Raw genomic sequence first — 14,468 nt, 5'->3', positions numbered from 1 at the left:
CGTGGCAAAAAAGACCTCTGGAAACGCACTGTGGATGACCGCAGTGGCTCCAGGTAGTATGGATGAACTCTACTCCGGTGGCGGGCGGTGCGATGGTAAAAACGAGATGCCGGTATCATCTCGAACAATTCCTCAGTAATTTGTAAAATTGTAATGTTTATTGCCTCCAGTTATAAGAGTTTGTATTTATGCGAGTACAATTTTTCAGCACGCCTCTCGGCTCCCAAATGAAGTCAATCTATGATATAAACGTGATGAAACTCTTGTACGACTGTTTGGACGCCATGAGAGTGACGCGCGATGACGCCGACGAACTTCTCCAAGAGCTAACTTCTGAGCTACCTGAAGTTATATCAGGGTCTGTTCAAGAAAATTTACATTAAGTTTCAAAAGTTGATGAAATTCATATTCCTTATTTCGTTTGCAAACACATATAAAGTCGCATTTCTAAAAATACCATTCCGTACTCAAATTAGGCAATTAATAATAATACAGTATTTATTAAATAAAAGTCAATTCTAATTGTATTACTTTGTGTGTAGTATTTGAATACGGTTGATATTTAAATCATACAAAGCCTTATTTTTGTTAACTAGCCAGAAAAATATTGGCTAACTAAATAAAAGTTATGCCAAATCTCTAGTTGTAATGCCAATTATCTTACAGATAAGACCTGATATTTCTTTCGATCCAATAATGTCGTCGCCCCTTATTTACTTACACGTGTCACTTTCTAAACGAATCCATACATTGTATAGTCTCAAAAATTTATTTTTCTTTGAATTCAAGAACGAAATCCCGTTTTGAAGTGGTCGATAAGTTGTTGAGAAAGTGGCTTGTGAAGTACGGCGGAGATCCTGGCCAATACAAGAAACAGACTAGAGCATTTGACGCGCTCGCTGCACTGGCCGATCGCCTTATTAGACAACATGTACGTACACACATTTGACTCTATTTCCACACCGTTCCAATAGATCCTCCCATGTAATATGCACAGTCGAGTTAAATTGGCTTCTAGCTACAACGTTTTTTTTCATTACTTAAATAAGCAAATAAACCTTTAAACTATTCATTGGTTTTTACGAAAACTACTTAGAAGCAAAACGGTAATCTTAACTTTTTCGTAGTACAATAAATACCTGATACATATAATGTGGTCACCATGGTCCTGAATACCTTGAAGCGCTCGGACAGCTGTTAGCAAATCCCACCCCTGCTGGCTGAGCCTTTGCTCGCCCACCTGTCCTGGTGAAACTAGAAAGGCATCTGGGTCAGCAATAATCTCACAATTAAAAAAAAAGAGAATTAATTGAACTAATTTGAGAATTAAGAATGGACCAGTCTTCCAGTTTTCTTTATGGTCTAATATAAATATAATTTTCGCTTTTTTAATTCGCTTTCCCACCCCAAGTATTTTTTTCCGACGACCTCAGGTACTGTTATAAGTTTTTCTAAGACATCAACGTCTCCCCGAGTAACATGACCAAGCTCGCCGAACATTCGTATCCGTGCTGCCAAATAAGACAGTATTGAGTAAAAAATTCTGTGTGAAGGAGCCATTAAGTATCAGAGCATGTAAACATACCTCTTGGCACAGCTCTCCATCAAGCCAAAGACTGCATTAAGGTACGATTCTGAAGAAGTATAAAATCATTATTATAGGTAGAAACCATGGAAGGTGCAAACTTAAAATCTCAACAAGTGATGGAATCTCTCGAGATGGCCTTGCGGGACGTTTCCGATGCGGTTCAACCTTTACACTCACGACTCGGACCGGTCCTTGCCGCTCTGTTTCATAATGCAGAAACAGCTGATCTTGGTATGTGGATATGGAAATAGATTTTGTTTTTTGGGTACGAGAAGGGATTTTTTTTTGGGTCATGTTATTATAAAAATACTAGTCTAAAACCTTAATGAAAGCTTATTCGCGTAAAATTTATTTAAAGAAGAATACACTATGCTGTTCAAATATCCCGGACACTAAATCATTGATTTTGCCTTTTTTTTGTTTTAGCATCACGCGAAAGTCACTAAGTCGATTTCTCATCTATAATGTTATGAACGCATATTTGTCACAATCAAAGTTCACCAATTTAAAGTCCAAATCGCGTGTACGAAATTATAAATTAGATATCAAATTTCTGTGATGAGGAACTTTGAGACAACACGATTTTTTTTTATTGCTTAGATGGGTGGACGATCTCACAGCCCACCTGGTGTTAAGTGGTTACTGGATCCCATAGATATCCACAACGTAAATGCGCCACCCACCTTGAGATATAAGTTCTAAGGTCTCAAGTATCGTTTACAACGGCTGCCCCACCCTTCAAACCGAAACGCATTACTGCTTCACGGCAGAAATAGGCAGGGTGGTGGTACCCACTCGCGCGGACTCACAGGTACTTACGCATATATAATTTGCGTAATTACTCACCAGTAATTACGCAAATTATAATTTTTGCGGGTTTCATTTTTATTACACGATGTTATTCCTTCACCGTGGAAGTCAATCGTGAACATTTGTTGAGTACGTATTTCATTAGAAAAATTTGTACCCGCCTGCGGGGTTCGAACACCGGTGCATCGCTCAACACGAATGCACCGGACGTCTTATCTGTTAGGCCACAACGACTTCTAATCTTCTTCGACTTCTGATATCAAAAGATTTAGACAGAATAATAAAAATTTGCCATTTATTTCAGAAATGACCTATTAATTAATATTTCGTGCTTAATACCTTTTAGAATTATCCTTTTGTTTAAATGTTTATCGATTCTTGTGATGTAAAAATTTTAATACGTGTACAAGAACACACATTTTCAATCAAGAAATATTATTTTTAAAATATTTTAGAAAGCACTCTCTATTTACCTATCAAATTGCATTCCATTTACAGAAACGGAAGAAACAATGACGTCATTAGTTAATTCACTAGTGGATGACCAACATTCTCTTACCGCTGAATCTATCGATAAAATTGATACATTTAAAGTTGTGGAAGATATTAAAGGTACGATTGTCTCCTTACCTTAAAATTGAATTACCGAATTTTATATTAACCACTAGACTTGCCCCGCGGTTTAATATTTTTTTTCATGAATTTCCTGTCTATTTTTAGATACATTCTTATGTAAAACCCTATAAGTTAATCGCCCTTGTAACCTTCTGCAACGTCAAACTGCTCTAAGTATGTAAATTAAGCTCTTAATTTTTATTAGTGCAGCTCTTGTTGAAAATATTTATTCAAATAGTACTGGGAAAACAAAAAAAATGTTAAAGTATTCATGAAATATGTTATTACTAAATTTCGTTTATAATAATGACAAAATATAATTAAACGGATTTAGCTTTTTTTTCTTACCCCTTAATAAATAATCGAATACCTAAGAAGGTAACAAACAAATTAAAACTATCATGGTGATTTAAAACTATCTACCAGAATGTGGCGTACAAGTGCCTGATGAAGAATTACAACAAATCGTCACGCTTGCAACGGAATGCTTGCGAGCTCAAATTATGGACAGCGAAGAAGCAGCTAAACTTGAAAAAGATGTCGAAAGGGCTTTGGTAAAGTTTAATAATTTATTTCTTTCGGCGATAGTAAACATAACTAAGAAATTCTTTTTCACGCATTTTTTTTTTTTTTTTTTATAACAACTAATAGGCAAACGAGCAAGACGGGTCACCTGATGGTAATTGATTCACCGCCGCCCACGGTACATAGAATAGTATTAATAATTTCTGAAACTATTCTTAAGTGGAGTCACTCATCTATCGAGTTTTAACTCGGGCAGTCTTTTTTTTTTACATATTTGGACAGTGGACCTCCCCTCATTATCTGACTGCATAGACTTCACAGCGTGAATATAAAACACATACTATCGTAATTTCCAATGCGTTAGGTGGATAACATTCTTCTGTGTTGGGGAGGAATTTTTATGGTAAGCAGTATATTTAAACTTTGTAGAACTCTTTGGAATGATACCGATTTCGCCTTTACAATGGTAGGTACCACTCGCCGTCGCCGTAGAATTGCGTCGAATTGGTAACGCATTGTGCGTTCAAAGGTCTAGTTTTAAGGTAGTAGGTAATTGGCCAGGCTGTGCTTCGGGAATTTTTAGTGCTAGCCAAGTACCATTAACAGGTAGGTATGCTCGTGGCTTGTCTTCGAAAGCTATAAAGAATGGAATGATTTAATAATAATCGCAATGAAATTGCGCAATGATTGTTCTAACCTCCAAACCGCACTGTATGACAGCTTTGTGGCTGAAATAGTTGCCATGATGGTACCTACATGTGCCAATTTCCAACACTGACGCCGGTAAAATATATGCCTTTTTGTTAAATTCAAACTTCAGTGACAATTTTTGCTTAAAATTAATTGGTAGTTAACAAATTTTTAAGACCATTCTAAAACCTTGTTTATAGAAGGACATAGGAGTTTGAGTGCTGTACTAAGTAAACACTGTAAGCGCATTAATTACCTACAGAGCCGATTGTACGCGCCAAAAATGATCTCAATTGTAATGTAATAAGCGTAACAATTCCATTTAGTAGTACCTAATGAACTCTGCTCTGAGACCGGGTGATGTGATGTAAAAAAGACATGACGTATCATTCTGAATAATTTTTTAGACTCCATATGGAATACACGTCACAATTGACAAAGAGATCCAAAATCTAAAAACCAAATTTAAGCTAAATGAAGTCGGAACTTAATATTATTTTATATACTTTTGTTTATAGAAAAACCTTACCGCAAAAAAACGAACTACAGATCATCAAGAATCCTTCGAAATCATCTCGGAGACAGCAGAGGATCGTTTCTCAAATAAAAACGTTTAATAATACTCTTACATTGTTAGTAGTTATTTTATTTAATAAATAAATTTTACTGAAACCTTCCGTATTTCATTTATGGCAGAGATCAATACTGCGCAAAAATTGTACATTCATACCTTTTTGACGTTTATGACGAAATGTAAGCAATAACTTCCACTAAATAACGTCAAGTAATATACAGAAACGCTCCCGTTATGTTTTGTTAAAACTATATTTAATAACTACATAAATAGAAAAAGACTACTAAATGTTATATTTTTTGTCTTCAGTGGGACTTCCACCTGCAAGTGGGAGGCGGTAGCCCGGCTATATTCAGTCTAATTGATTAAAGCCTGCTTTACGACCCGCGATTGAACTTCAAACGGGTCAGACAGGCGCGAACGAGTTAAAGCATTTAGGGCGGAGCCACGTTCATCAAGCCCTCCCGGCCGGCACTTTTTACTGGTGATAGGACCTCTTGTGAGTCCGTGCGGGTGGGTACCACCGCCCTGCCTATTTCTGCCGTGAAGCAGTAATGCGTTTCGGTTTGAAGGGTGGGGCAGCCATTGTAACTATACTGATATCTTAGAACTTATATCTCAAGGTGGGTGGCGCATTTACGTTGCAGATGTCCATGGGTTCCAGTAACCACTTAACACCAGGTGGGCTGTGAGCTCGTCCACCCATCTAAGCAATAAAAAAAAAAACACTCAGAATACCATGCTAGGACAGAACCAGCGAGGGTCAAGGAGCACAAAAGTCTTTTGGGATTTCTCTCGTCGGTGCACAAACCCGAAATACTTAAGAGACCTGCACTTTAAAAAATTGTGCGCTGTCCAACTTTTCAAACGTACAATTTTGTTTTATTTACATACTACTTGGGAATCAAAAGAATTGCATCCGATCCAGGTGACGAGGCAACACAAAGCCGACATCTCCCGAAACATGAATTTCGATTTTTTTAGGCTTCTCAAGCACTGGTCACCATCCACGAACGAACTAAGCCATAGACTGAACCCACTGAGTACTTAATACCCACCACTTGTGTTTCTCGCCGGATCTTCTCAGGGGGTCCCGATTCCGATGTCCCCGTTCCGATTATAGCTGAAATAGTGATACAATAGTTGGGATACAATAGAATGAAATCAAATAGTACGAGGCGAGATGAGATGAAATGAAATTATGTTCCATTATGGCGGACACTAAGTCCAACAACGTTATTACATTTTCAAAACTTGAGCAGTAAGCACGTTCATAGTAACCCCTAGTAACTAGCAAAATTTATCGAGGTGTCAAATCTAGAAATTAAAACTGTATTTATCTACTATCTATACTTCTATACTAATATATAAATCTACAGTGGTTTTTACGGATGTTCCGTTATAACTACTGAACCATGCATCCGATTGACTTGAAACTTGGCATCCATGTAGAAAATACTTACATATACTTAATAGATAGGATGTTAATTTTAAATGCCCAACGAAGCGAGCGAGTATCTAGTCGAAGTATATATGTAATGAAGTTTCATAAAATATCTTTAAACAAGCAATTATTGTCTAAGTAAAATTGTTAGTAAGTTTTGGTGAGCCAAATATTCGGGGGGAGATGAAGGCTCGGAGGCTCGGATGGCTCGGGCATGTAGTACATATGGAGCAGGATCGGGCTGTGAAACGGGTGTACGCGGGTGTACCGGAGGGACGCCGCCCCGTAGGGAGTCCCAAGTACCGCTGTGGAAGGAAATTTACGAGAGCTCCAAGCGTAGGACTGGCAAGGTGTTACGCAGCGCCGGGATGAATGGCAAAGTTTATTGTCGGAGGCCAAGACCCACTTCGGGGTCATAGCGCCAGCTACTGAGCAGTAATAGTAATTGATTTTCTACAATCACAGCACGGTAAGCTACGGTGACAGACAGTTATATTACACTGAGTTTACTGGCAGCCCTAGAGCCATATTTAATCTGTGTATTGGAACTTTTTGGCGGGAACGCGAGGAACGAAGTACGGTAGTTTGATTTTTTTTATTTTGTCTATTTCGTGTTTCTTCAGGTTTAAATATTGCTGTTATAACGGTGATTTAATAGCTGTTTAGTATCTTTGAAAGTGCACAAATGTGGGAAAATGAAACAAAGCCGCTGGACGTATCTTCTCGGGATCTTCCAAAAAGTTTACTAAAAAAATCTAAGTAAATGACCATCATTTTACTGAGACATTTAATTTCATCGCAGTTGATTAATGTCTCAAATTAATCATCTTCATTTTATTTCCCTCCATATTATCATTTTTCATAAAAATAAGAATTTAAATTAAAATAAGACATGACCTAAACGTCTTAGTTACCAGGTCATAAAATCCCTTCAAAAGAAAAACATGATCTGTGTATTCTTTCATTCAAGAAATGTAATTTGTACAATATTATTTTTGTGTTTTAAACGTTTTGGTTAATATTAGTCACGTATTAACTAGTACCTGTCATAAAAGTGCACCAAAACATTCGGGAAAGAATCAAAATGAGCAATCATGTAACTTAGCTCTAATAATTGTAACAATCGTATAATTTAATTTGTTGAAATTCATCAAAAATATCCTTATTTATGAAATTGTATCAAATTAAAACCCATAAATTCCCAAACAAGTTGCGGTCCAATTCCGAACGAATAAGCAGAAAAGAATTCAAGTGCTTTTAAAATGAAGTAGGTAGTCTTATACAAAAAAATATGCCATGTATGCTCCAGACCAGAGAAGAAAGGAAACGAGAGATGTTATATATCGCAGCAATTCGAGCCTTGACTTGATATACACCGAGCATTCCACCGGAAACGGCTTAAGACGTGAATATGGAAGTCACGGATCTATCGACGTGATAGGTGGAGCAAACGACAGATTTCCAGCAATGGTTCATAATTACAATGGAATATCAACGCCTGAAAAGCATCCAGGCTTAACCAAAGCGAATGAGCGCTTTACTGAAGTGAACAGCGATCATGCAGACGGACCCACGCCCCGTTCAAGTGCCAGTCCCAAAACTAGACTGAAACTAAACAAACTGTGGGGTGCAGCCTCTGGAACCCGACCACAACTCGATGAAGTATCAGTCTCAAGTGTTACAGATGTTTCTAAAAGGAAGCAATTTGCTCACTATGACTGTCAATCATTAATGACTAATTTGAATTATGCTGCTAAAGTCCGTGGTGAACTACTTAGTCGTAGACGCAACACAACTACTGGTGCATCTGCTGCATCTGCAACCAGAGGACTTCCATCAGGTGAAGATGCTTTAGGAGACACAGGGGATGGTAGATCAAATGAGCTACTTGAGAGTTGTCCGTACTTCAGGAACGAGCTAGGAGGTAAATTTTATATTATTTTCTTAAAATACTAAATTGAGTACAATAATACCTATTATAATTATAATTTCTGTGGTCTGTTATTGCTAATAGCTAAAAAAAAACATTAAACTTTTACTAATAACTACAGATCAATGAGCTGTGATAGAAATGCCCATTCCTCACAAACTTTCACCTCCATAATGAAATAAAAAATACATGTGATGTTTGGTAAATAGTATGGATGATCATTTTAAGACATTTAAAAATAATTTGTTTAATAATAGTAAAACCCATATTTGAAACCAGATTAAACAAGTAGTAATGACAAAATTATTGTGAACTACTTCATCTAAACACAATTTTCTGCATTAAAACATTTTATGTCATATTGACAGTATATTAATATACTAGCGACACGCCCTTGCTTCGCTTTGGAAACATTAAATTTTATTATTGATGAGTCCTGCAGTGAAGCCGCGGGGCGAAGCTAGTCTTAAAAAAAGTAGCCTAAGTTACTCCTTATATCATCAGCTACCTATCAGTGAAAATCTCATCAAAATCGGTCCAGACATTCCAGAAATTAGCTGGAATATACAGACAGACAAAAATTGTAAAAAATGTTATTTTGGTGTATATACTGTATATATATTCATATGCATGTAGTAAAAAGCGGTTATTTCAATATTACAAACAGACACTTCAATTTTATTTATATGTATAGATACTGTAGTGAGAGCAGATGGAGTTGTAGAAATTATTAAAAACACTGCTAAATTTGTCATATGAAATGCTGTAAATTTGTGGCTTTTACAACTTTTTCCTTGAATTATATGAACACTCAGAAATTTGAATGGTCATCGTGGTAAAATAAAGTAATATCTAAATATTCATGAGCACTGTTTTCCTTGTTTTCTATATTGATACAATTTTAATAACTACAGCTGTAAACATTGTACTTAGATTACTAATCAAAGCAACAACTAAAGAATATTTGCATTTATTGCAAGCAGTCCAAGGAAAACTATCATCCTAAAGTTCATTTCATTCATAGCTTAAATACATAGCCAACTGACTTAACTTTAATATTGTTGAACATAGAGCTTCTTTAAAACTATGTTTTAAACTCGAAATAAAATGATGTAATTTAAAATGTTACAATAATAAACAGTGCACACAACTAGTACTGTACTCTAGTTGTATCTATTGTTTGGACTGCGAATAAGGTGACATGAAAATTCCTTTCTCACATCTACATTGTTCTCAGAGTAATTATGTATTTATGAGTAATGGGTAAAAACATTATATTAATTGCCTTATCTTGTTACTTATAAAGAAATGTTACATTAAGACTATTTCATAAATATAAATTATATACAATTCTAAGAATTTTTGCAACATTTTTACTAAATATGTTATGCAATGCGGTTTGTAATCAATACTATGCTAGTAAGTTAATAAGCTAAGTATTTGTTAGTAAAATACTTTTTGACCTCTACAGGTTGTCCAATATCTACTACTAACATTATTATAGTTGTAATCTCAAGGCTGTTCAGCCTAATAAAATAAATAAAGTTGTTTTGGCTTGCTTAAATGTCAGAATCAATCAATTACAGAATATATTTTGGTGACAAAATAATGTAATAATGAAAATATTTTGAATGATAAACCTTTAATGGCCGTCTGGTGTAGTGGTAAGTGACATGGTCACTACACAAGGGGGTCGCGGGTTCGAATCCCGCCAAGAAAAGATATTTGTATGATAAATATAAAAATATATTTTCCAGGGTTATGGATGTATATTAAATATATGTATGTGTATAATAAAAATATTACATTTATTTCCGTTATCTGGTACCTGTAACACAAGTTCTTTACGAACTTACCACGGGACCAGTTAACGTGGCGTGATTGTTAGTAAATATTTATTTATTTTTTAACTCTTAAAATTAATTCTGTAATTTAAACATTAATTGATAATATTCACCGCTTTTGGTCCACCTATTGATTTAAAAGTAGGTGCTCCTACACTGCCACAGCCCACAGTAAGCCCTTTAAAATGTTTTTTATTTATTAATGCTTAGATGGGTAGACGAGTTCACAGCCCTCCTGGTGTTAAGTGGTTACTGGAGTCCATAGACATCTACAACGTAAATGCGCTCACCCACCTTGAGATATAAGTTCTAAGGTCTCAGTATATTTACAACGGCTGCCCCACCCTTCAAGCCGAAACGCATTACTGCTTCACGGCAGAAATAGGCGGGGTGGTGGTACCTACCCGTGCGGCCTCACAAGAGAACCTATCACCAGTAATTACGCAAATTAAATTTTTTGCGGTTTTGATTTTTTTTAGACGATGTTATTCCTTTGCCGTGAAAGTCAATCGTGAATATTTGTTAAGTACGTCTTTCATCAGAAAAAATGGTACCTCGCACCGGCACAGTTGTGTTACTAGATACGAATGCACTATCCTTAAGGCGATGACCATAAGACAATATTAATCAACAACTTTTTAATTTCTTGAATGCTATATACAACTATAAATATTATGTACCTTAATACCTGCAATTTTATTTTATGATATTTATTCATCAAGTTGTCTTCTGACATAGGCTTTCTCTAGTCTATTAATTTTTTCTTTACCTTTGCTTAAATCCCTGACAATGAGTTGGGATTATGTTATGTCTACACCACTCAATTTAAAAATTATCAAACATGATTAAAAGAAACGATTAAATATACTTAGTCTGGCCATAAATACTGTTACAAAGGAAAACAAAAAAATCTATGGCAAATAACATTTATTACTTTTACAATGTGTTAGTTTAATACATAAATATAAAACAATTTAAAGTATAAAAAGCTTATTTGAAGTGGTCTCCATTAACTGTAATACAGTCCTGTAAACGTTGCGGCCAGCTATCAATAGAAGCACGCACTCTTTCCAAGGAAAAATTTTTCATTGCTAATCGTACGGATTGTTTTAGGGACTCCAAATTATCATGGCGTTTAGAGCAAGCCATACTCTCTAAAACTGATCATAAATCATAATCCAGCAGATTAAGATCGGGACTAGACGACGGCCAGTCTTCAGCTCTGATGAAGTCCGAAACGTTCGTTTCCAACCAAGACTGCATAGACCGAGCTTTATGACCTGTCGCCGAATCTTGCTGGAAGGACCATTCTTGATTATTGAACATGGTGTTGTTAAGGGGCTTCAGTACCTTCTCAAGAATGGTATCTTGATACACTTGTGCCGATGTTTCGATACCTTTTTCACAAAAGTATGGCCCAGTCACTCCTTCATAGCTAATACCCCACCAAACCATCACTGAAGTCGGATAGTGCCCACGTTGCACTCTGTCGCCTAATTGGGAAGCTTCCTTAAAGCTTTGAGCATAAATACGGTCATTTTATTTGTTAAAATGTTGCTCAACTGTAAAAATGTTCTCATCCGTAAACAAAATTTCTATGACCTCCCTTTGCGTACCGCTTCAGTAGTTGTTTCGATTTTACCACCCTATTCTCTTTTAAATTATCAGTTAAGAAATGACCAGTAAGTACGTCTCTTATAGGCTGCAAGTCCTAAGTCATCTTTTAAAATACGCGACATGGTTCTAGGTGCTATCTTCATCTCCCGAGATAAAATCTTTTGCTTTCGGACAGGATTTCTTCGAATTCTTTCCCTTACTGCTTTGACTACCTTTTTCGTACGAACACTACGTGGACGGCCAGATCTTTTTCTGTCACAAACAGAGGAGGTCTCATTGCACCCCTATTAATAGCCCAGTACACAAACATTTTACTAATACCAAGCGTATGGAGAGTTTTAAAAATTGCATTTGGCTCCATACCTACTTTGTGTAATGCAATCACAGCGATTCGGTTCTCTTTATCACCCCACTCCATTTTAATATCGCAAAATATTGTACAATGTATTGGCGCCAAAATGAGAAAACTCAATGAGCAATCATATAAAAATGACAGATTCCAAATTCAAATGTAATATTTTGTTTATTTTTAATTGTAACAGTATTTATGGCCAGACTAAGTATAATTATTATTAATAAACATAGTAATGTACCAAAACAGAGATTATCGCGATTACGATTAAGTACTTACAAAATTTAAAGAAAAAACATTATTTTGAATTAGTAATTTGTAAAACGTTCGACTTTAATCGCATCAACAATAATTAAATATTTTTATTAGGGGAAGAAGAACGATGTGTGTCATTATGTTGGCGTACTGCACGTGGAGCTATCATAGGACAGGCGGGTGGTTGGCATCGGCCACGGACGTCGTACGGTATTTCAATGCTGGAGTTCCCACCGGGTCATTCACATTGGCGAAACGGCTGCCCTTTCGTTAGGTCAATGGCACCACTTCCAATCGAAAGTCAAGATCTAGGTGCTTTATACTATCGAAACTATTTCTACAACCAACGTAAGTATCCCGTAATTCTAATGTTCAGTTTGTAAGATGAGACATCTGTTATAATATAGAAAAGAAAAAAAAACACGACCTTATGTCTTAATTTAGGTAGGGGAATTAACTTTGTGTTACTGTATTCGTGGTCTCTCGCGAACTACTAGTGCTATTCTTCCACATTTGAATAATGTACCAACTGCAATTTCACTGTCTATAAAACTATTTCTTGTCATCTACTTTTCCTTGCACACAGAAAATGGTTTTCTGAGTGAAGTCAATCCTGATGTCTGTCGTCATGTGAGATCACATAATAAGCCTAAGCATAATAACACCTTAATCCTTAATGTATCCCAAAAATGATTCCAACATAATAAAAGTTCAATTCCAAATTGCAATGTATTAATTGGCAACTGGATGGTTTATGTAACTGTAATTTTGTGAATCAATGAATCAAATTAACGTCTTGCAGCCAAATTTAAACAAGTGAAAATAAACTTTCTAGTTATGCAAATAAATTTTATTTTAAATATTTACATTTTCATAAAAAAAAAAAAATATTATTAACGAGTGTAGACCAATGCTATACCTATTGAAATTTAAATCCTCAGCGCACCAGAACTGGTTCGGAATGGATGACATCCTCGGACCAGTAGCAGTTTCCATAAAGAAAGAACGTGTTGAATTACGACGTGGCAACACAGACGCATCGACGCCCCTATCCCAACTCGTATGGCAATACCGCCTACTCATACGGACTTCCGAATTGCTCACCTTACGCGGATCCATACTCGAAGATGCTTTAATAAATATTAAACAAACAAACAGCGCTTCTTATAACACAAAAGAAGTTTTGGAATATGTTGCGCCGGAGTTACAACTTAACTGCCTAAGGTTTTTGATCTATTTTAAAATAATCGTATTTCCAAATAATCCAATTAAATATCCAAATTTAAAAAATCATCCCTTTTCAGACTGGGGATCTCAAACAGAGGTGCAGAAGAGCAACTATTACGATTAGACGAACAATGCGTAACACGACATTATAAAGTAGGAGTTATGTACTGCAAAAGTGGCCAATCAACTGAAGAAGAAATGTATAACAACCAGGAAGCTGGCCCAGCATTTGTTGAATTCCTTCAAATGTTGGGGCAAACCGTTAGATTGAAAGATTTCGACAAGTACAAGGCTGGCTTAGACAATAAAACTGATTCGACCGGGCTGTATTCTGTGTTCAGTACTTATCAAAGCTGCGACATTATGTTTCACGTGTCAACGATGCTTCCCTACACACCGAATAACAGACAGCAACTGTTAAGAAAACGACATATCGGAAACGATATCGTAACTATAGTATTTCAGGAGCCCGGCGCCGCCCCGTTCACTCCGCGCAATATTCGTTCACAGTTTCAACATGTCTTTATAGTTGTCCGAGCAATAGATCCATGTACGGACCACACTCACTACAGTATAGCTGTTAGTCGTGCTAAAGAAGTGCCTTTATTTGGCCCCCCGATAAAAGACGGTGCTGTTTATCCCAAAGGAGAAGCCTTTACCGATTTGCTTTTAAGTAAGGTAAGTAATAAAAAAATATAAAAAGACTTTGTATTTTTCGTAACTTATAAAAAGTTATCAAATCGTTATTTTAAAATACAAAGTATGGATATGTTCATTTTTAGGTAATAAATGGCGAAAATGCTGCAATACAATCACCAAAGTTTAGTACAATGGCAACACGTACTCGCCAAGAGTATCTAAAAGACCTTGCGAAGAATTACATCACAGCTACCACAGTTGAAACCGGTCAAAAGTTTTGTAAGTACATTCTACGTAATAAAAAAAAAAAATAATTAAAAGCATAAGAAAACAAATTAGAATTTAATATGTATCTAAA

General features: G+C 36.0%; 2 protein-coding genes across 4 annotated transcripts in view; both read left to right on the top strand.

The window, feature by feature from the left end:
• LOC101736102 (cilia- and flagella-associated protein 44) overlaps positions 1-4,901 on the top strand; it is a 29,712-nt gene extending 24,811 nt beyond the window's left edge. Inside the window, exons 37-42 of the mRNA XM_021350142.3 lie at positions 209-358; positions 790-931; positions 1,663-1,819; positions 2,897-3,010; positions 3,440-3,567; positions 4,747-4,901. Coding sequence (XP_021205817.2) covers positions 209-358; positions 790-931; positions 1,663-1,819; positions 2,897-3,010; positions 3,440-3,567; positions 4,747-4,845 — 790 coding nt within the window. The 3' untranslated portion in view covers positions 4,846-4,901. The remainder of the gene's footprint in view (positions 1-208; positions 359-789; positions 932-1,662; positions 1,820-2,896; positions 3,011-3,439; positions 3,568-4,746) is intronic.
• A 2,285-nt stretch (positions 4,902-7,186) lies between these two features.
• LOC101736540 (signal-induced proliferation-associated 1-like protein 2) overlaps positions 7,187-14,468 on the top strand; it is a 25,999-nt gene continuing 18,717 nt past the window's right edge. For all 3 annotated transcript variants that reach the window (XM_062671494.1, XM_062671495.1, XM_012693251.4), the window contains exons 1-5: positions 7,187-8,170; positions 12,359-12,592; positions 13,186-13,468; positions 13,549-14,149; positions 14,254-14,389. In XM_062671494.1, the coding sequence (XP_062527478.1) occupies positions 7,543-8,170; positions 12,359-12,592; positions 13,186-13,468; positions 13,549-14,149; positions 14,254-14,389 (1,882 nt within the window). In that variant the 5' untranslated portion in view covers positions 7,187-7,542. The remainder of the gene's footprint in view (positions 8,171-12,358; positions 12,593-13,185; positions 13,469-13,548; positions 14,150-14,253; positions 14,390-14,468) is intronic.

Source organism: Bombyx mori, chromosome 12, assembly GCF_030269925.1.
Source record: "Bombyx mori chromosome 12, ASM3026992v2".
In the NCBI taxonomy this organism is placed as follows: Eukaryota; Metazoa; Arthropoda; class Insecta; order Lepidoptera; family Bombycidae; genus Bombyx; species Bombyx mori.
This window is presented reverse-complemented; position numbering and strand designations above follow the sequence as displayed.